At 48.9% G+C, this 22,248-nt stretch overlaps 2 protein-coding genes across 3 annotated transcripts in view; both read left to right on the top strand.

Moving 5' to 3' along the window:
• Positions 1-1,626: 1,626 nt before the first annotated feature.
• Positions 1,627-12,082, top strand: CETP (cholesteryl ester transfer protein). Of its 2 annotated transcripts, none has more exons than XM_063410574.1 (16): positions 1,627-1,862; positions 5,072-5,186; positions 5,939-6,073; positions 6,566-6,636; positions 7,008-7,095; positions 7,213-7,282; positions 7,565-7,625; positions 8,226-8,317; positions 8,501-8,680; positions 9,094-9,144; positions 9,482-9,649; positions 11,039-11,106; positions 11,225-11,267; positions 11,353-11,422; positions 11,737-11,822; positions 11,917-12,082. In XM_063410574.1, exons 1-16 carry the CDS (start codon positions 1,796-1,798, stop codon positions 11,989-11,991), a joined length of 1,440 nt encoding a protein of 479 aa, XP_063266644.1. In that variant the 5' UTR covers positions 1,627-1,795; the 3' UTR covers positions 11,992-12,082. The 2 variants fall into 2 exon arrangements, with proteins under 2 accessions (XP_063266644.1, XP_063266643.1); XM_063410573.1 differs by lacking the exon at positions 1,627-1,862 and adding an exon at positions 3,875-4,105.
• A 2,014-nt stretch (positions 12,083-14,096) lies between these two features.
• The window catches only part of NLRC5 (NLR family CARD domain containing 5), a 34,151-nt gene continuing 25,999 nt past the window's right edge, over positions 14,097-22,248 (top strand). The window contains exons 1-6 of the mRNA XM_063410898.1: positions 14,097-14,163; positions 16,232-16,597; positions 17,465-17,765; positions 19,099-19,161; positions 19,962-20,027; positions 20,452-22,201. Of these exons, the coding sequence (XP_063266968.1) occupies positions 16,481-16,597; positions 17,465-17,765; positions 19,099-19,161; positions 19,962-20,027; positions 20,452-22,201 (2,297 nt within the window). The 5' untranslated portion in view covers positions 14,097-14,163; positions 16,232-16,480. The remainder of the gene's footprint in view (positions 14,164-16,231; positions 16,598-17,464; positions 17,766-19,098; positions 19,162-19,961; positions 20,028-20,451; positions 22,202-22,248) is intronic.

Here is a 22,248-nt window from a genome sequence, read left to right as displayed (position 1 = left end):
CAAACATAAGCCTTGAGTCTTCCAGAGCAAGACTCTCCCCTCTGCTGGGACAGAAGTTGAGCAACCAGAAGGGGCCTTGAGGCTTGTGGGTTTAGGAGGCTGTGTTTGCCTTGGCTCACACTTCAAACTCTGATCCTGCTGCTGGTCTAGCTCCTCTGCATGCTTGAGAGCTGCAGCACCTGCCCTGTTCAGCATGTGTTGTGTAGGGCTCCCGAGGGCAGGCAGGTTCTGGCAGTGACAGTCCTCTGAAGGACCACAGGGTGGCAAAGTGAGCAGCAGGATAAAGCCAGCTCCTCTGCTGCTGTGTCCCCTGATACACTCGGGGAGCTGTTCCCAGTTGAGAACAGTTCTCCGTCCTCACTGTGAAACAAGTCGGGGAAAAATGTACAGTCAGTTTTTCTCAGACACCTTTGTTCTTGTGGAAACTCCAGACAGGCTCCTTACTTGGGGAACCACTCAAGTCCTGTTTGTCACTACGGATATGGACATGTCCTCAGCTCCTGGAACATAAATCTCATGGGAATGAGGTTGCTGCTGATCAGATAAGCTGGTGCTGATGTGTGTTTATTTGTGTGGTTTCCCCTTTTCTCTGAAGAGCTGCTTCATTTACGCACTGCCTTGCCTGTTGTTCCTGTTCTCAGCAGCCAGGGACATCCCAACAGCTGTGCAAGTGCCCAGCTGAGTGTTACGACCTCCCTCTGCTCTTTGTCCTGTGATCCATCTCTGGCTGTGAATTTCTGGTGGGATTTGCAGAGCCGTGCATATAAACTGTGTGTCCCCAGAGGCCATCCCAGCTACACCCCCACTGTGTCACCAAATGTGCCAACTGCATCTTTATCACCTCCCTCCAGCCCTTCTGCTGCACAAGAACAGCTCTTGAAATGCCTGCTGGTGTTTAACGTGGTGGGAATTTGAAATGGAATGATATCATGGGTGTGAACCAGTCCTGGTGTGACAGCCCCTCACAAACCCACAAGTTTGAGATCAGTTCATGTTCAGCTGCCTGCCTGGGAGGGTTGGACAAATCCTGGGAAATGTTGCTTCTTTGTTGGACCCGTGTCTTGTGTCTGCTCAGTGTCCTGTGCTGCAGAAGAACCTCCCCAGTTTCTTACAGTAGCACTGAAAGTTGTATTTGCTGCTCTTTCAGTCCAGATTTGCCCATGCAGGGTCAGTGCCACAGAAATACAGCTGGCTGCCCTTGCAGCTCCAGCCCAGCTGCCCTGGGCACCCTCAACTGTGAAAAGCTTGGACTGATTTGGGGCCACCTGTGTGTGCCAGCTTATTTTTTCTTTTTAGAGGCGTTTATGAATGATACTGGTACAGAAGGGAAGAAATTGAGTTGGCTTCAGGAGAATTTGGAGTTGCAGTGAGGGAACCCTCGCCTGGGGTCAGGCCATCACTCAAGGAGACTCCTTGAGGCTGAGAGCCCTCACTTTATTCTGTGGTGGTGGATTCCAGGTTACTCCTGCTTTCTAAAATGTTGAGAGTAACTCAGGTAATACCAATTTCATTTGGCATCACAGATCTGTATTCAAATATTGCAGAGCTTTAATTGACTTAACTAGTTTATAAAATAAATCTTATTTGAATGTTATTTCTGTCAATTTTATAAACTTCCAGGACAGAAGGGAGCAGTGGTCTTTGGACTGACCTGCTGTGTGAATCCTGGCAGTGGTGCTGGAGCCCATCCTGCTGACGGGTGCAGCCAGTGTACCTGGAAGGCTCTCTCAGGAAGCATCTGCAGGGGAACACCAAATATTTTGGTCAATGCAGCACAAAGATTGATGGCAGTGTGATGTACCTCTGCCCTGAACAACATGGGGAAAAACAACCCCAGTTACAGGACAGTCCTCAGCTAGGTGGTGAGTACATGTGTGCGTGCACGGCCTTCAGATAAAACCTTACACAGCAAATATTTATCAAAACATCTTCCAGCATCCCCTTTGCAGCTTGGGTGTTTAACTTTTCTTTTTAACCCAGCCTGCCCTGCCTCCTGCTAGCCAAAATTAACCTTTCCTTAGGCTTTTAAACCTGACCTGCCTTGTCCCAGCCTGACCTTGCATTGGGAGGAGGGTGGGCTGTGGTGTCCCTGCTGCCCTGGCCTCTGCCTGGTTACTCCAGGACAAGGATGCTCACAGCATCTCTGTGTTCCACATGCTTTTGCTATTGTAGGCAGAAAGTTCCCAGCCTTCCTGTTGCCACTGGAGGTCAATGCTCGGCAGTTCCCTGTTCTCCTTTTCTCTGAGCTCTGGTTGTCTGCTGACAGCAGACTCTGCAGCCGTGCTGGGGCAGGGGAGCTGGCCCCTAAGGGTGCTGGGAATGCACTGGATCTGCCAGGACCAGCAGGATGGGTCTGGGGTCTTGGACTTTCTGCCTTTATCTACCCTGGTGACAAATATCCCTGTATCAAAATGCCCATTTTCCCTTTCCCCCATGCCTATGTGAATTGCTGCCCTGGGCAAAGAGGGGGTTGTGGGCTCCTGGGGCCTGCAGAATTCCCTTTATGCCAGGCCTTGGCCACTGTGCCCACATCCCTTGAACTGAGAGTTGTAGGACAGAAAATAGAGCTGTTAGATGGTTAAATCCTCTTGGATTCAAATCCTTTTTCAACATGCCCATGCCCTGTGCAGCTGCCCTGGGGAGAGCTCTCCTGGCCGGGGCAGAGGGAGTGCTGTGGCAGCTGAGATGATGCCATGTGGAAGCTCTGCTCCTCAAGCACCTGCTGTCTTTGTACATTGTGTTTCCAACAGTTAGCTGTTCATTTATAAAGCCCTTTGGGCTGGCAGCAGGCAGTCTGTCCATGGCCACCACGCTGCTCTCCTGGAGAAGGCAGGAGGAAGCTGCAGATGCTGGGCGTCCCCCGGGTCAGTGACCGGGAGTGCCTCCCGCGGGGTACCCGAGGCCGTTCACTTTCTCAACTCAGGAAGAAAACAGCTCTGCAGGGCGGGGGCTGCTGGGGACCCCGCAGGAAACGTGCTCACCCTGCTCAGGGGGCACGGGGCATCTGCCAGGAACAGCAGGGAGGCTGGCACCTCATCTCGCCCAGGGCGTCGAGGCTGCTCCTGCAGTGCTGCCAAGTTCTCACCTGTCCCTCTCCCTCAGTCTGTTCTGGCAAAAAGGTTCAGGGGAGCTGTTGTGAGCCTCCTTTCTGAAATAACCCCACTCTGGTTTGTGCTGGAGGTTGTTTTGGGGTTGGGATGGGACCCAGGAGGACAGTGGCATACAGGGCAGGTGTGCACAAGGAGTGGATGTGGGCTTGGGTCTCTGATGTTCCCCAAATAGCAGCTGAGAGTCTGGGTGTGTGAAAAGCTCTGCCTTAGTGGATGGTGGCAAACCAAAGACTGTCCACAGACCCAGCCAAGAGGCAAAAAGCATCCCAGTCCTGTGGTCATGGAGCTTTCCTGGGATGTGGGAGATGTGGGTTCACCTAGTGACAGCAGGAAACACCCCCTTGCCAGGAGCGTGCCTCAGTTTCCCCACAGTGTGTGTAAAATCAGTGAAAGGAAGAGCAGTGAATAATGCAGGTACCTTTCAAACAGGGCTTTGCTGGGGAATTACTGCAGGAATACAAAATAAGGAATATTTCTGCATGAAGAAAAAATGATGAAGTGGCTTGAGGCAGCATGTGAAGCTGCTCCCTTCACTTTATCCTCTTCTACTCTGTCTCCCCCTCCAGCTTTTTCCACCCGCCCTGTGTGTACATGTCCTGAGTTAAAGCAGTCTTGGCAGCAGCACCAAGCCCTGCAGCCCAAACTCCCACTGAGAGAGGAAGGCAGCCTGCAACATGAACGGTGTTAAGGAAACTATAGGAAGATTAGGAAATGTGTGATGAGTTTTGATAAGTGGAGGAAGCAGGTCATGTCCTGCTTCGAGTGGGCTCTGCTGGGGGTATGAAAGCAGCCTCTGCCTCCGTCAAGAATCACTCAATCTCCTCAGCGCTCTCTGCTCTGGCTGAGGATGTGCTGGGCTGGCAGGATGATGCTGGGGACCTTCAGCCTCCTGCTAGTGCTTGTCCCCACAGCAGCAGCAGCCTGTGAGTTTGGGCCCTTCCCCTACAGAGGCACAGGGATCGTCTGCAGGATGACCAAGCCCGGGGCATTGCTGTGTAAGTGCCTCTCGCTGGGGCTGCCTTTGCCCCTCTCTGCCAGAATTCAGTGACAGAGCAGCAGAGTGTGGGGGGGTTTCTTGCTTCTCTGTCTCTTGTGTAAAAACCTGCCTGGGAGCACAGGTTAAAGCAGGAACAGAAAGGAGAGATTGTCCCCAGCCCCTCTCTTCAGCCCAAGGATTTAGCGCTGTTGCTGTTGGGGCTGGGCACGATGAAAGAGCTTGAACAAATGTGTGTTTGATTTCTCTCCTTGCTGCAATCTCATCTCTTGGGGTTGGTAAGCAGAAGGGGGGAAACAGGTTCTCTCCTGCTGTGGGTTTATTTGCAAGGATTTGGGAGCTTTGCAGGTGGGGAAAGAATTTAATTCTTCTGTGGAGGGTGGGAACAGCTCTGTCCTGTCCCATCTGACAGTGGTACATGCAGAGAAAGATGTATTCATGCTGGGCTGATCTAACCGAGGGTATTTCTGGAAGGAAAAGATCCTGTACAAGCATGTGCCTGAGGCTGAGGGCTGGAATGGTCTGTCTAATGGGAAAATGGGCACAGAAACTTTTTCAGAATTTTTTCTATGTAGACCCAAGAGCTGACTGCAATACAAGTAAGCAGCAACAAAGCAAAGCACTGGGGTAAAGTCAACAGCTTGTGTGGTGTGAGGATGAACACAGCTTTAACCTTTCCAAAATCTGCTCCTGAGGTGTGTGAGAGCTGGCCACCACTGCCTGGACACAGCTCCCACTGCTGGCTGTCGAGCCACACATGCTGTTGTCCATTGCTGCCCTCAGCTGTTACAGTTAGGGATTTTTAATTTCTTTAATTTACTCTGAAACTGCTTCTAGTGCTTCCTGAATCGAATGCAAATGCCTCGGATAAAAGCTTTCTGCAGCGCCTTAATCCAGAGCACAGAGCTGGCTTTGCAGCCAGGAAAGATTGCAGTTTGACATCTTTGCCCTTTTCTTCCCCTGACAGTGAACCAGGAAACGGCCCAGGTCATTCAAGCAGCCTTCAGAAATGCCAAATTCCCAAACATCACCGGGGAAAGGTCCATGCGGCTCCTCGGCAGGGTGGCTTACGGGCTGAGCAAGTGAGTATTGTCTGTGTGCTGGGGAGGGGAGCAGAAACTGGCCCTGGAGAGCTGTGGTCCAGCAATTCCTGGTGAAAACAAAGGTCTGGACTGGGGCAGGCACAGGTTTGGGTCTAAGCCTCGCAGACAATTTGAAAGTTAAGGTTTAAGCTGCTAATATGTTATTTAAGGGTTATTTATTTTTCCAATTGAGCGGGCAGCCAGCAAGGCAGTGTGTAGAGCCCATTTCTGACAATGGGGATGGGGAGAACTGTCCCTGCAGGCCAGGGCAGCTGTGGCCACCACTGACAGATGGTACCCAAGGCACATTGAGAGGCAGAGGGGACCCATCCAGGGCTGCCAGAGCCACCGCTGTCAGCAGGGTGTCACTTGGCCGTGCTTTGTGACAAACCGGGCTGGGTGTTGCTGTGTTACTCACTTTTATTTTGGGACCACAAATTCAGTGGTGTATTCAGAGAACAGACTTCCTGCCATGACAATGGATGCACAGAGCACTGCAATAAAACATGCATTGTTCCATGCTTCCTGTTTAAAGCACTCCCCAACCTTGTACCCAAATATTGCACAGGGCACCAAGGCTGAGCAAAAACACCAAACTGTCCTTGTACCTGGCCCTGGGATTTGCAAAAACCTCAGAACCCGGCACTGGCACGAGTCCCTCAGAGATCCCATTCCTCTGGAATAAACCTGTCCTGCCCAAGCACAGCAAACAGCTCTGGGATGGAGACAAACTGTGTTTCTGTTGTTCCCAGCATCCAGGTCAATGATTTGTCCATCCAGAGCAGCGAGGTGGAGCTCAGGGAGGACGATGCCATTCACATCTCCATTAAAAACGTGACAGCCTTGTTCAGAGGGACGCTGACCTACGGCTATGCCGGGGCCTGGTTGTGAGTACCCAGGGCTGGCAGTGCTGAGCACCAGGGCCCAGCTCCTGCTGCTGCCCCTGGCACTGGCCCGTGGCAAAGCACAGGGAGCGGGCTGCACTCCTCAGTCTCTCTGGCAATGCCTGCACTGATGGCTGCTTGAGACAGGATTTTGTATGCTAACAGTGATTCTAAGCCCCACCTTGCTTTCTGCCTTTCTATCCTCACCTTGCATGACAAGACCAGATGGCCAAAGCATAAAAGTTGACTTCTTCTCTTCCTTTTGTTGCTCTGTAAACTCTGAGAGGATAAAAAGTGGGGTTAATGCTTCTAAGTGCCCCTAAGGCAACAGTTTGCAATGATTCAAAGCAGAGTATCTGAGATGGGCTCTGGTGTGCTGGGGGTTGGCCCATTTCAATGCAATGACAGGTGTGAGGAGTGTTATAAAATCCTCATCTGTCAAGGAGAAGCTGCTCCTAGCACAGGTTCTAAATGTCTCCTCTTCTGCCATTACAGCTTGCAGCTTTTTCATTCAGTTGATTTTGAAATTGAATCTTCCATTGACCTCCAGCTAAACATCGATCTCAGTAAGTACACTACAATACTCAAACTTCTTGCAACATGACTGAATTCCCTCCCCACTCTTGTTTGTGGGTTGCATGTACTGTTCAGGTTCTCCTGGCCCGTGTTAGGAGCTGGGGCAGCTGGCAGGTATCCAGATGAAGGAGGGTGCCTGGTAGACCAGCCCAGCTGGAGCAGTGAGCAGAAACCATCCAGGTTCCAGGGAGCCCCCTCTGCCCTGACTTGGCAGGATCTGGAATCTTTTGAAAACCTCCCCTGGAAGATGTGGGGAGCCTTGGCTCTGCAGTGATGCCCTGCTCCAGGCCTGCAGTGTCTGCAAAGTGCACTCTTCTCATCTCAGTAATATTTTTTTACTATTTCTTTTCGTCCCATGCAGTGTGCCAAAAGGAGCTAGTGGCTCCTGATGCCTCAGACTGCTACTTGACTTTCCACAAACTCACACTTCACCTCCAAGGAGACAAGCAGTGAGTCTCACCCCTTCCAAAATCGAGATTTATTGTCCCCCTGCTGGTCCCCAAATGCCACCCACCCAAGAGTGCAGACCTCGGGTGGCCCTTGACTGTGCTCCCTGTTTTACACAGACCTGGCTGGCTGAAGCAGCTCTTCACAGATTTCATCTCCTTCACTCTGAAGCTTGTCCTCAAGAGGGAGGTAAGATCAGCCTGTGGACAGAGGAAAGCTCTCTGGAGATTTGTATGTCACACACTTTTCTTGCCCACAAGACAGTGGCAGTGTAATGTTAGTGCTCATGAAAAATAAGACAAATAAATTGAATATACACAAAAAAAAAAGCAGCTTGGGCTAAGTGAGAGGTGTTGCTGAACCTGAGGCTGCTGGAATCTGACCAACAGTCCCTAGATCTCAATGAGATTTAGCTCTGCTCTACAATCCAAAATTCTTCCCCTAATTTTTCCCCCTCTTTTCCTCGTGTAGGTGTGCAAGGAAATAAATGCTGTTGCTCAGACGCTGACAAATTTTATACTTGATTTAGCAGGTAAATATTCTTGTTTTTTCTGTTTTCTTTTTTTATGTGCAGGTGTTAATGTTTGAGCCCCAGCAGAGTGGTAGTCACATCCATCAAAAATGTTCTTCAAAAATCTGTATGAGATCCCAAGTCCTCAGACCAGCAGCAAAATAAATCTTAGTAATGTTATGTTTAGATTTTTCTGCATCAGGTTGGTCACCTCTCAGGGTGACTACACATTTACAAAGACATTTCAATTCATAAGGAATTTCTCCTTCAGTATGTATTGATCAGCTGTGCAGGATACAGCAGGACCAATGTTAGCTAGAACAGGAGCATGCACTGCAGTGTTAGGGATGAGATCAGCATCTGGAGATTTTCCCAGCCCCAAATATCAGGAAAAAGGAGTGGAATGTAAAACTGAGTGTAATTATCCCAATTTCCCAGTGAAGAAAGGGTCAGTGAGCTGTAGCAGGATCTAGCATTCAGAGGAGTGGGAACCCTTGTCCCACCCCTGCTTTCTTTCATAACATCCCTGTCACCACCTGCACCAAGTCCTAAAACCAACTCTCACAACCTCTGCTTAAGCTCCTATTTCTGGTCTGAGGTTTTTGTGTTTTCCTCCTGCAGCCAATTTTGTGCGGGATAAGGACATCATTGTTGATATCTCCCTGGCATCAGATCCTGTGATAAAAGCCAGCTACATAGAATCCCATCACAAGGTAAAGTAACCCAGGCTGCTCGGACACCAAAGGTTTTCTGGCCACAGTGTGCTCTGGAGGGCTTGGAGGGGCAGGTTCTGTGAGGCTGATGCCAACCTGCTCCCCACTGTGTCCAGCCAGGTCCATTTCCTTGCCATGGAAATGAGGGTGTTGAGTTTTGTCCTCCCTTGTCTCCCTTCACAGGGCCTTGTCGTGTACCAGAACAGCTCCAGTGTGCTCAGTGACTCTGTTTTCTCCCCGCTGCTGCTGACTGAGTCCCGCATGCTCTACTTCTGGCTGTCCCAGCACAGCCTCAGCTCCCTGGCTGCTGCAGCTTTCTCAGATGGGCGGCTGGTGCTGAACCTCGGAGGGGAGAAACTGCAGGTGATGCCCAGAGGGGCACCCTCCTTACCTCACACATCAGATTTTGGGGAGAAAGTGAAAAGTTCACTAAATGCCGTGTTTTGGTGAGAGCTGGTTTCTGTAGAAGACAGAAATTTACAGTCAGTCACCATGTGTGATCCTGGAATTGGTGCCCTCTTATCTAGAGTGTGCTCCTGGGCAGTGTTAGTCCTTGGAGTGATAACAGCTGATAGAACACTTGTCTGCTGAATTGTAAAGGGATGTGGTTTTCTGGGGGATTTCTGAGATGGAAAAAAGGGTGGGACCTGGGGGAGCTCAGCCACGACCTGCACTGGGCACCCACCTCAGTGCTCTGGCCTGTCCAGCCTGCACCAGGGGCAACTTTAGCCTTGTCTTCTGTTTTTCCACAATCTGTTTCTGGTTTGTTTCTGAAGGAGCTGTTTGAGATGGAAGACACAGAAGTGCAGAGGAAGGCAGTGCAGATGGTAACTTTTTCTCCTATTCAGAGCATTGCATGGCACATGAAGAAATTTCAAACTGGTTCTGTTGCATTGTAACAACCTGGGTCATTCCCTCGACAATCTGAGTCTTGAGTGGGCCAGATGGAAAAAAGAGGGGCTGATGGAGAAGCAGTTGTGCTTTGCAAGAAGGGTTTCTCCATCTTCCATGCTGGCATGTTTTCCCTGAAACCTGGCTGAGTTATTGGATTGTGTGAGCAGGAGGAGGAACTGGGGACTGCAAAAGGAATGCAGCTGTGTGACAAGTGGGCATGACACTGGTGTGGAAAAAGCCTGGCTCATCTGTTGTTCCTTACTTGACCAGGTTTTTCAAGGCACCTCCTACAATGACTCTGTGGCCAAGGTGTGGAGTCTCACCCAGCCCCAGATTTCTCCTCAGCCTGAAGGGACCGTGGTGAGGTCCTTGGTAGCAGTGGAGGTCAGCATCCTTCCCACAGGAGAAGAACCCCTGGTGGCTCTGTACATGGAGCAGGTCAGTCCTGGCACCTCCTGACTCTGAACACCTTGGGACAGGCTCTGCCCCAGGTCAGGACCATTCCTGGTGTGCAGGGACAGCAGTGGCAGGGAGCCCTTTGGGGAGGGTGGGTGGCTAAACCATGGGAGGTGGAGAAGGCAAAACAGTTTCTTTTAACACTCTCATCTGTTCCTTAGACATTTGAGGCTGGAAATGGTGATAGTGACCATGTTGGCTCAATGCCCCCTGTATTAGGCCAGCACATTATCAGTGTGCAAGCAGCAGAAAGCTCTGATGAGCCCCCAGTAACATTTATCTGAACAGGGTAGTGTCAGTGAGATATTTTAGGAGAGAATGAAGGCACCATGGGAATGTATTTATTTTGAACTTTCCTTGTACCCAAATCCTAGCTCAGGTCCCCACTAAGAGTATAGCTGTGTCAGAAATGGGGATACAACTCTGAAGAATGTGAAGCTCAAAATATAACCTTTTCCTCTATGTGTGGCTGCATGAAGGATCCTGATTACACTGTTTCACCCCAAACTACTTTATAGTGAATCCAAGGAAGCAGAAAAAAGAAATGCTAACAGCTTTCCTGTCATGATTAACATCACAGGAAACCAGAGTGTTTGTTCAGTCATGTGTCTTTGGGCTGAGACAGACAGAAAGCCAACCCAAACCCCTGCCTGTGGGTAGGGCACACAGTTTAAAAGGTTAAACCACAGCTGAGAATAACACCCTTAGCAAGTACCCCATGTCAGCAGGGTGTTAAGGGAAATACGTATGGCTGTTTCTTGTGCCCCAAGTAGTATCTTGAAATACATTTCAAGGATTGCAGAAGCACTGGACTAAATGTGGTCCCCAAAATTGTGGCTCCTAAGATGAGATCTGCTCCTGGTTGTGACCTGCAACTGAATCACAAAATGTTTCTCTTAAATGAATGTTTACATGCAGACAACAGCAAAACAATGAGCCTAAATGGCCAGAATTCAGAGATTACATTCTTTTTTAATTTGATTTATAGTGAAATGACTACCTCTGGCAGCCCTGGCTACCCTGAGGCTGTTCTCTCTACATCCAGTCAGATGTTGAGATAGATGTCACTGGGAAACAACACACTGCATGGCATTTCCATCCTCATGTAGGAGGATGCTATAGGACTTTTGCTATTCACAAAATAGCAAAAGTCCAGTGGATGAGCCAGCCTGGAGCCCCAGAGACTGAGGCTGTGGGCATGAGGGGGGCATTTATTACATGCAGGTGAAGAAGGAAAATGCTGGCCTTCTCTAACAATACCTGGAGTAAAGCCAAAAGGATGTTGAATTCTGGCTCCTAGAAAACAACCCAAAATATCCAAATGCAGCTCCTTGCTATAAAGCCTGAACCTTGTTGTTCTTCTCTCTGCAGGAAATCACAGTCACTATCCAAGCTACCTATGCAGAAAAGAAACTCAGTTTGCAGCCTGTGGACTCCAGGTTGGTACTGTGCTCTCTTGAGAGTTGCCTCTTTTGGCCCATGTTTAAGAGCAGCACAAAAAGAGGATCTCTGCAGCACTTAGTGACTTTTCTTCCCCGTTTTTCCCTTTCCTTTCAGCATAGAAATTAAAGTGTTTAAATGCACAGCTGATCCAAGTGGGGTAAGTCCTACAAAAAGTATTCTCCAAGCCATTTGAGGCTAAACAATGTGTTTAAAACATTTTGTATGAATTTTCTGGTTTTCAGGAGGACCCATCCATACAAAGCTTCCTGCAGAATATGATCTTGGTTGCTGGCATTCCAGAAGTAACTTCAAGTGAGTTTTCATTTGAGGAATTGCCAACCTACTTCATAAACTGTCTAACATCAGATCTCCTAAACCTGAGCACTGAAAAAATACATCAATAACACTGACAACTGGGAATGGGGGGGAACCACACTAATGTTTGAAATTCTGCTGGATACACTTGGGGAATGAGGAACCCTGTGTAAATGGCTGGGAGAAAGGAAAAGTGAGTTTTCTGTCAGGCTGAAGGTTGTGGGACATTGAGGCACAATTAGCTTTTGGCAACAGGCAGCACAAGCCAGGAGGGACATCCCTGTAACTGGATGGGTTTGCTGATTCCACAGGTATTGGATCAGCTCTGACTTCACTGATGAACAGCAAAAGGCTTGATCTCTTTGATATCATAAATCCTGAGATCATCACTGGAAAGGTAAGCAAAGCTCAGAACTACCCGGCTCTCAAAGCTATTTTGGGATTGTGGCATGAACTAATACAATATTTTCTGTTCTTTCCCCACTTTTTAGGGATATGTAATTGTGCAGCTTGACTTTGGCTTCCCAAGTCATTTGCTTCTTAATTTTTTTGAGAAAAGTTTGTAGAGCTCATCCCTTCACAGAGGAGCACAGGAACTTGTGTACAACCAGAAAAATTGTGTCTGAACCAATTAAAAGATGAACTGCTTTAAATACATTTTGATTGAATTTTATTTCTTTCTCCTGAGAAATCTTATAGGCTCTGTGCAACTGTGCTTCCATGGAGCCTTTCTTCTGCCAAGATTTTGAAGTCTGCACCTCAATCCACGCTACTTTTTCAGGATCTTTAAAGGATTTGTGTTCCTAGGAGTCAGGGCTAGGCTCTTGAAGTGCACAGGCTTTAGGTTAGCAGTCTCAGGAGGCAGCAGAAATGGGTTTTGCTGCCTTTTGGCATCTCTTGTTACGTTTTGGAAATACAGTACCTGTTGTGCTCATCCTGGGTTTCACTTCTGCCAAAAGCCTCTTGATTTTGACAGACTCCAGCAAGTGAAATGATATTACCAAACTCCAAGTAAGCTCAGAACCAGTAATGCTGCAAGACCTGGATATGGCTGGAAAAAGTAGATGGGTGTGAATTTGCAGTGCAGTACAAGAACAGATCTTGTGCCCAGGGTAACTTCTTTACACACCCTGATGGTTCAGTGTAGAGCTCCAAACTGATAATGGCCAAGCTGTTGAGACAGTGACAGCAAAGATAAGAAAAGCAATGAAAATTATAAGGAAACCAAAGAGATTATAAGAGAAAGTTTAAGCGTCTGGTCAAACAGCAAGTTCCTTTTCCTTCCTCTTTCATTGCAATAATTTATCTCAAGTGGCTCAGCTATTTTCCTGTACCAGTTCATGCTTTTTTGTTGTTGTGTTGTTTTTGGTTTGTCTTTTCACTTGGAGGTGACAAATCAACACCTGTAATGGTGATCACATTAACAAAAGTAAAGATGATGTTCTCCTCCACCACAGAGCAATATAAAAGCATTAAAGGTGGTCTCAGAAAGAGGCTGGTGGCAGGGTGGGCTCAGTTTCCTGGGCATGGTGGTTGTTCCCGCTGCATTACCATGGATTTAAGCCAGGCCCCTCTGACCTTCTTATCTCTCACCCACACCACCAGAGGCCCTTCCTTGTTCTCTGTGACTGCTGGGCTGAGCATCTCTTCAGTGGTCCTGGTGCCCAGGCAGGTAGGGAAGGAGCGTGGAGGGGCCCCAGAGGCAGCCAAGGAAGGTCTGACCCAGCAGTGCCCATGGGCCAGCAGAGGCTGAGGGCTACAAAAGCTGTGATGCCATGGTGTGCCCTGGAAGAAACCCTGGTGTAGTGGGCAGTTTTCTACCGCCCTTCTCACCCTGTTCCCGTCACTGCCCCTGCCAGCTCTTTCAGTGCCAGCTAAGGGCTTGTCCGTGGTCCCTCCTGCTCTAAAGCCACCAGTGCTCAGGTGACGTTTTCACTCCCTGCATGGCAATGTCTGCTGAGGACCATGGGGACCTGGCTTCCATCAAGCCACAGCCCTCTGGTTGTCTTAAATGACATCCCACTGGAGTGGGGAGTGTTAATGAAAAGGAAATGGCAAGGAAAAGGCACCTTTTTCTGCCCTGGAGGTGCCTTGCCCCGCTGGGGGCTGTTCAGTGGGGACTGGACAGGGCTGCCCTTCCATGGGGACGAAGGAGCTGGGGAAGGATCCGGAGCAGTTTGATGAGGAGCAGCTGAAGGAATTGGGAGGATTCAGTCAGGAGAAAAGGAGGCTCAGGGAGGACCTTGCCACTCCGCCAGTCTGTGAAAGGAGGATGGAGCCAGGCGGGCTCTGTCTTTTCTCCCTGTAGCAAGTGAACAAGAACAAACTGCCCCAAGTTATAACAGGCGAGATTTAGGTTGGGTATTAGAGAAAATGCCTTCACCAGAAGGGGGGGACAGGCTGCGCAGGGTAGAGGTGACCTCACCACCCCTGGCCCTGTTCGAAAGGTGCGTGGATGTGGCACCTGTGGCACGGTTTAGCGGTGAACGCAGCAGCGCTCAGTGGTTGCGCTCGATGATGTTTAGAGATCTTTTCCAAACGAAGCGATTCCGGGGAGAGCAGTGAAGCCTCCGCTGGCTCCCCGGGGATCCCGAGCTGCCTGTCCCGCACTCCCGGGGCCGCAGCCCCTCCCAGCCCGCCAGCCCCACGTGTTTTCCCGGCAGAGCCGCTCCGCCGCCGCCGCTTTCGATTCCGGCGCGGCGCTGTCCGGGCTGTGCGCGGGCACCGAGCGGGGCCAGGTGAGCGGGGACAGCGCGCTGGGCTGGGAGGGACGGGGACAGGAGTCCTGCGGGACACCCCACCAGGGTTTGGGGGCTGCAGGTCTGGCTCTTGGCTGCCCAGCCCTGAGATGTTCGTGCCTTACACCAAAAGCCGGGATAGAGAAGGGAATCATGAGCGCTGGAAAACACCTCCAATGGAAAACACCTCCAAGGTCATCGGGGCCGAACTTCAGCCGGACAGGTGACATGTGCCCCCAGGCACAGGGTGGGCCAGAGCCGGGCCAGGAGGTGGCAAAGTGGGGCAGAGTCTGGCAGGTGTCACCGTCGCCCCCTCCATCCACTCCCGGTTCTCCAGAGCTCCCCCCGCTCGCTCCACCATGCTCAAGGCAGGACAACCAGGGTGGGGGATTCTGGCCAGAGACACGGGACTTGCTGGATCTGGGTATTTTTTTTTTCTCTGATAAGTGAACTATGGCACAGCACAGTGTGCCATTTTGCCTTCTCTGGGACTTGGCTGCAGGCTCCATCCGGTTTTCCAATGCACTTCCCTGGCCTTCAGAGCCATATTAATAACATTTCATTGTTTGTAGCAGCCCATCTGATTAGATCTGGAGATCTCTGCATACACAGGTCTATCTAGGTATGGGATCTGTTATCTAATCATTCACATCTGCTACATTCTCACTTAAACCTTCTCCTTACTCCAAAGAAAGAGCCACTTGTTTTTTCCTCTTAGATATAATGGAAGACGTAATTAAATATGTCCCCGTGTGCCAGAATAATCACATTTATGCCTGTAAATAGAAATATTCCCATTGCAAGTGCCTTAACCAAAACCAAATCAGAGTTCACTCCACGAAGAGTGTTTACTCCTTAGTACCATTTCTTTGGACCACTCCTCAAATGCTTTACCTAAATTATCACCTAGCAACAGTTTTTAGGCTTGGAGGTTACCCTTCCTCTGTTCTGACAGGATATTTTTGCTCGTGTTTCTGTTTTTAGATGCATTTTAGTTGGGGAATTCCTGGCTGATTTTAGTTTCATTTTGCTCAGTCTTTTGTTCGTTAGGTTTCGAAAGGTACGGAAGGGCCTTGTGCCTTGGGACAGTGGTGGATTAGCACGTGGGGATAACAAGGCAGTGGATATTGTCCTCCAGCTTTGTTGTTTGGTGACCCCCACCCTGGTTTTGGTGTTGGTACTCTGTTTCTGGGCTTCTGGTAAGTACTCCATGCCCTCGGAGCAGACAAGAAGTTGGTAGATTTGCAACAGGGAGTTTCACATTTCAGTTTAATTTTTCATGGCTGGGAACGGTGTGAATGCCAAGTTGGGAAGGGGATGTTAAGTTTTGTAAGCTATGCTAAAGATGGTTTTGCATTTGAAGGGCAAGGATCAGGACTCAGAAGTTTTCTGGCTTTTCTTGGGAGGTTTTTGTGTGTCATTTTGGGATCAGAGATATTTTACTGAAGGTAACTGCCAATCATTCCTGATGGCCTTGTTGAGCAGAGCAGTAGTATAGGAGCTGTGCAGTGTGGCTGAGATTTCATCCAACTTTTCAGTGTTGTTTTTTTCTTGAATATGAGTCTTTAATTTATTTGTATGAGTCTACTCTTTGCCTGAATGGCTTTCAGTCTTCACTGGCATCAAGGTCTGATTTTATACATTTATGTATGTATTTAATATGGCTTTATTAAATGTGTTGTTCTTGACTGGATGGTGATTGTTTTCCTCTTCCCTTTCCTTGTGGTAGGGGTGGCTGGACATTAATTACTGCCATGTGCAGAGCAGGGTGAAATTTCCCTTTGCCCTTTCTGCTGAGAGGTGGGGAGCTGGCCCTGGGAGCATTTTCAGCCCCCTGTACTTGAAACTCTTCTGTGAGAGCTGTGTACTCTCAGAGGATCAGCTTTTCACAGTTTTTCTGGTGTGACTGACTGCCTCACTTGAGCAGGATGCTGCTGCTTCTGCACCAGCTTCCACAGAGGGGCTGACAGCAGCAGAGTGGCATAGCCTAGCTCAAATCAGGCAGCAACACCAGGAAAGTTGTGATTCCCACAGTGTTCCTCTGAAGCTCTCTTCACTTGCATTCTAGGGCACAAGGCTCAGTTCTGCATTTTCATGAGACCCAGGTGTGAATCCTCAAAGGTCGAAACTTTGTGGTCACTGCTGATTTGAGTGAGAAGAGACGAAAAGCATCAGAGCTCATCAGAGCTTGGGTCACAGGCAGAGCTGCTGGATTTGTAACTGCCCATGTAACATGGCCTGACACATCTGCATCAAGCTCTGCTGTTATCCCCAGGCATCTGCACCAAGTGCAGAGGCATGTCCCGTGTGTTGGGGTATGTCTGTCTGTCTGCCATCTGTCTGCCTCCAGCAGATCGATTCTCTGTCAGAATATGGAGCAGAAGCCACCTTTGCACTTGGCAGCTGGAAGGAGACTGATCACACAACAATGCAGGTAGGAGATCATGTACGTGGCTTTGTGGGAAGGAAGTGGGAATGGAGGTGACATTGTCACCAAAGCAGAATTGAGTTGTTCATCCCCACAAAATGAGCAGCAAGAACAGTTGCCTGAGCCCTTTGTGCAAGGGGGTCCTACACAAACTTGTGAATTGATATACAGCTAAACAAGAAAAGCAAAAGCTGCACACACAAGGAAAGTAAAACAAGGATTTCATTTACAGCTGGCATGCAGGTGTTCTGCCATCTCCAGGAAAACAGGGCTCTACCATATGTCATGATGATCTGGGAAGACAAACATCATCACTAACTCCCTGCCTTCCTCCTTCTTACCCCAGCTTTATGTTCTGAGCAGGATGTCATATTCCAGTTGAAGTCAGCTGTCCTGGCTGTGTTCCCTCCCAACGCCTTGTGCATCCCCAACCTATTTGTAGGGGGTTATGAGAAGCAAAAAAGGCCTCGACTCTGTGTAAGCACTCTTGAACAATAACAAAAACATCTCTGACCTCCCCAGAGGTCCTGGTACATGTGAGAGATGCCTGGGATGTTACACTTGGCAGATGGCCACTGCAGCAGTGCAGGCATCAGCAGCTTCTCCCTGGCTGGTGCCAGAGGCTCCCATGGACTGCCCCTGTCCTGCTGTCCTGCTGTCCTGCTGTCCTGCTGTCCTGCATTGTGCAGACAGGGACTGCCCTCCTTGCACCCTCATGACTGGACTAAGATCTCTATTTTAAACTCAGGAGTAAGGGTAAGAAATCCTGGGTTAAGCCAGGGGGTAGAACAGCAGATCAAGCCATGCAGGGCTGTGTGGATGAACATCTCCTGCTCCTGTGCCCACTGCTACCTTTCATCTTCACCCCTCTAGCCCCTGTGTCAGAGTGAGGACCCAGACCTGCAGGCAGCTGTAGCCAGAGCCCGCCCGCAGCTCGTGGAGTTCCTCAGCCGCTGTCCCGACTGGCTGCTCTGCAATTCCCAGAGCTTCATCCCCGAGGCCACCCTGAGCAGCCTGGGCAGCATCACCGACCCCAGAGAAAAAATCTCAGTGCTCCTTGACCTGCTGGAGGAGGCTGGTCCTGCTGCCTGGAAACACTTTGCACAGTCCGTGTGCATGGAGTATGACCTGCCCCTGGATCTGGAGGTCCTGCTCATGAGCTCTGCTGGAGAAGGTAAGAGAGGTCAGGCCAATTTCCCCTGACCAAACACAGCCAACGCCTTGGCCACCCATTTCCATCACCCAGTCTAGGCAGTGGGACCACCAGTGCCCTCACTTGCATGGCCTTGCTTGTCTTGGAAGCACAACTCCTGGCTTAGAAATGTAATTCGAGGTAAAAACCCCCTGGCATTAACTGATGAAGCCAACAAAAATTGTGCACCCCCACTTCCAATAAAGCTGAGATGCAATTTTTTGGATGGATTTATTTGAAGGAGAAAAGACTCCAGTATCTTTCTTCTGTGTACTTTTAATTTTTTTTTTTTTTTTAATTTTCCTGATCAAGAAAGACATGGAATACAGAATTCTTAAAATAACCACAGAAAACCAGTTCTCCATATTTTTCCTTAGCAGAGGCAGTGGCTTTAGAGAAAATGAGGCAAATCATAAGGACCACAATCAGTTGGTGTGCATTGCAAACTACACAGAGTGGGCACACTCTCTGCCTTGTGAGGGCCTGTGGCACCAGCTAAGCTGTGCCTCCTCTTTAGGCTGCATTATCTGGTGAATAATTCTTCTCTTCTGCAGGAAGTCTTACAGGGTGAGCCCTTCTCAACGGTACTGCTTTTACATCCTGCTTGCAGTAACTTTTATTAGCCACATCAGCTGAGTGGATGCAACCTTTGTAACAGAGTGCAGCAGGTTGCACTCGATTTTGGCTGGGATGAAACAGGGCAAAGATCAGACAGCCAACAGGGAGTGTGGACTGGAGGGGATTTCTCTCAGGACAAAGCTGAAACAGTTTTCAGCCTTTTGATGCTGTGCCATGACATAAAAGAAGATGTCTCTTAAGGTTTTGGAGCTGGCTTATACTGATTTCACTTTTGTAGTAACAGCTGAGCATCACTAATCCTCCTGAAGGTGAATTGCTCCTGGTTATGCTGAGGGGGTTTTGTGGCAGCTTTGAGCTATGCAGTGAGTCAGAAAAGGCCCTTGACTTGGCTGCCAACTCTGCTGGTGGTTTATTCACAGAAAACCCTCCTTTGTAGGGAAAGTAGGGCTTCTATTTTGGGCCACAGTGTGGTTTAAGATCAGCCAAATCTGCCCATACTCCGAGTTTGTTTGTATCAGAGAGTAAAGTTGGTTTTCTCATGCCTTGAAAGTGAAGTTAACTGTACTGTAGAGTAATCTGGAAGGAAAAGATCATATGGGGACCCTGAAACCTGGATGCTTGCATCCCTTATACTGAGTCTTGGTTTGTGCCACTGTCTATGTTGCAAGTACACTCCAAATTTCAAGAGCAGAATGCTCACATTAACCCTAATTAATTTCCCATTCAACTCCTTTAGATAACTTCAGCCAGGCAGAAGAAGCAGGCAGAGATACCAGAGTCCAGTCATCTGTGCCAAAAGGTAAGGCTGGAACAGACCCTGGGCACTGCACCCTTGGAGTTTATCTTCTCTGCTCGTGGCCTGGGCAGGGCTTAAGAGAACAGATAGTAGGGTTCTCTTCAGGGGTGAATTTGGAACTGAGACCTTCCTAGCTGGTGCAGCTCATGAAGAGACACTTTTGCCTCTGCCTTTTGCTTAGAGACTTCTGAGTCACAGCACTGCAAATGTCACATAACACTGTCTTGTGTGTAACGTGCAGGTTTAAGGTCTTGAAAGTAAGGAAGTAAGAAGGAAAGTAAGAAGGAAGCCGTTTGTTCTGCATTCAAACGGCTGCCAGGTGCTGTGGTGTCCTAGTGAGTCCATCTTGCCAGTTGCTGGTGGAATGGAAATTTGAAAATAGTACTGAAAGTTACTGGGACCAGTTAAGAAAGACACGTGCCTTTCTCAGCTCTGTCTATTCTTTCCATCTGACAGTGCACCATAACAAAACAGGAAATTAATCACTATAAACTATAAACTCACTTGGGAGTCTGTGGGCCAGAAACAGATATTCCCTGCCACGTTCCCCAGGATATCAAAGCAGTTCCTCTGTTCCAAGTGAGGCAGGTACATCATCCAGCCTACAAAAAGACTCACCAGTGAGGTGCTTGTGGCCCATGTCAGAAAAAGCAATTCTGTAATCTCAGCCTAAGTTTACAAATACTTTTGTCTGTCCAATTTTTGCCCTTCAGCTCTCCAAATACCTGGAGAGTCTTGCCCAGCTTTAATGTGCTGCCATTCAAAATGCTCTTTTGACATGGTTCTGACCTTCCAATTTTCAGGGTCTGCTCGCCGTCGCCGTCACAGCAGCTCTGGGAGTGACAAGGATGCCAAACAGCGACGACTGGGTATGTGGATATTCCACAAACTGTGCTGGGCTTCCCTCTGAGGAAAGGACATCTTTAACATCTTTGCAGAAACGCCCATGAAATGAACTTCCAGCATTAAGAGGCCACCATGGGTGAAGAGGGAACTAGTGAACAGGGAATAAGACACATAATAGACAGATACTTAATTCTCATCTTAGAGATAGTAAGATGTAGTTTTCATATGAAGCTGTTTCATTGTTCTCCTGAATGTTGTTTTTCTTGGCCCCTGTGAAAAAATAGAAAAAGTTATAGGTTATTTTCAGGAGCTCAAAATTTGTCATTTCTACCCAGCAACCTGTGATCAGGGCCATTGTTTCACTGTCTATAAGTGGCAGTATTTTGGATCTGTCATGGTTCACAACTTTTTTTACCCTCATACCCCCTCTGTTGCCTTCTCTCTTAGATTCAACAGTGAAGTACCGGCACCTCCTCATCAACTCCATCCGCCAGAGGTACGGAAGCAGGAGAGAAGCAGGAGCACAGGAACAAACACAGCCACTGCCTTTCAACCAAACCTTTGTCAATGTTGTCATTCGTCAGAGCAAAGCCCCCCGCTTAAAAGAGAGAACAGAGAGAGCCCGAGAGGACACGGCAGGAGCTCCTGAGCCAGAGGAATGTGCAGACACAGCTGTGAAGGTGTCAGACCTGCTGTGCAGTGAGGCCCCAACACACACCACGAAGGTGATTTTTTTGTTTGGTAAACCAGGTACAGGCAAGACCAGGCTAATGCACAGGATTTGTCAGAAATGGGCGGAAGGTGTCCTACCTCAGTTTCTCTTCACTTTCCTGTTTGAGTTTCGGCAGCTGAATTTGTTAAAAAGAAAATTGACCCTGAAGGAGCTTTTGTTTGACGTGTTCCTTCAGCCAGAGGACAGCCCTGATGCAGTGTTCCAGGGCCTCCTGGAGAATGCCCAGCAGACACTGATCATCTTTGATGGGCTGGATGAGTTTGCAGCTAACATGGATGTGTCACCCTCCTCTAAGAGAGGCCCAGATCTCACCTCTCCTATGTCCATATCCCAGCTCTTTGCAGACCTCTGTCAGGGGAAGCTCCTGCCTGGATGCACAGTGTTGGTCACCAGCCGCCCTAAGAGGCTACCTGACTTCTTGTTATATACAGTAGGTGTGTTGGCAGAAATTTGGGGATTTGACCAAGAGAAGGTTGAGGAATATGTTAGCCACTATTTTCGTCAACATTCATTCAGAGAACGAGCTATTGCTCATGTGAAGAACAACACCAAACTCCTCAGCATGTGCCTCATCCCTGCTCTGTGCAACATCGTGTGCATCTGCTTGGAGTATTTGCTCCTCAAACACCAGATGAGTGTGGAGCTTCCTCAGACTATGACACAGTTTTATATCAAAATGTTTCTCATCTTCCTAAACAAGCAGCGAGGAGACTGTGCAGGTGATGAGGAGGCTCAGCTGAACTGTAACAAAAAGGCCATTTTGGGTCTGTCTGATCTCGCACTGAGAGGCCTGGAAGAGAAGAAACTTGTCTTTTATGATGGTGATATTCCCGAGGACGTGAAGGAATTTGCCTCCTTGCATGGATTGCTGACTGTCTTTGAGGTGAAGACGAGTAGCACTTGCCCAGAGGTTGGCTATGCCTTTGTGCACCTGAGCTTGCAGGAGTTTTTTGCAGCGCTGTGTCTCATGGTGAGCAGGAGGGTGGACAAGAACTACTTGAAGAAAAAGTTCTTCTTGAAGTCAAAGTGGACTTTGAAGAATGAGACAAAGACTGAGTTTATGGAGAGTTTTCACATATTTCTCTCGGGCTTGTCGTCAAGAGAGTGTAGGACATTTCTCATGCTGCTGGCAGAGCAAGATGAAGCCTGGGTGCAGGAAAAGCAGGATGTGATCCTGCAGTCTCTCAAGAAACTGGCAGCCACTCATCTGTCAGGGCCTAAGGTCCTCGAGCTCTGCCACTGCACCTTTGAAACACAAAACCTCGAAGTAGCCCAGCACATTGGGAGCCTGTTGAATTTCAAGTATGAGTTTAAAAACTTCAGGCTGACAACACTGGACATGTCGACTTTGGTTTTTGTCATAAATTCGGGCCAGGATTTGATTCGTTTGGATTTTGCAGGATGTCTTGTGGACACTGACTGCTTGGAGATCCTGGCTGGCTGTAAAAATGTGGAACACTTGAGGTAAACACAGTGAGTGCTGTGAGCTGGTGGGTGGGGAGAAGGGCTAA

Source organism: Prinia subflava, chromosome 13 (genome assembly GCF_021018805.1).
Source record: "Prinia subflava isolate CZ2003 ecotype Zambia chromosome 13, Cam_Psub_1.2, whole genome shotgun sequence".
Taxonomy (NCBI): Eukaryota; Metazoa; Chordata; class Aves; order Passeriformes; family Cisticolidae; genus Prinia; species Prinia subflava.
This window is presented reverse-complemented; position numbering and strand designations above follow the sequence as displayed.

Coding starts and splice junctions, on each gene's coding strand:
- CETP (XM_063410573.1), top strand. CDS start 3,958: ATGTGCTGGGCTGGCAGGATGATGCTGGGGACCTTCAGCCTCCTGCTA. Junction 5,187..5,938: donor GTGGCTTACGGGCTGAGCAA/GTGAGTATTGTC, acceptor TGTTGTTCCCAG/CATCCAGGTCAATGATTTGT. Junction 6,637..7,007: donor CCAGCTAAACATCGATCTCA/GTAAGTACACTA, acceptor CGTCCCATGCAG/TGTGCCAAAAGGAGCTAGTG.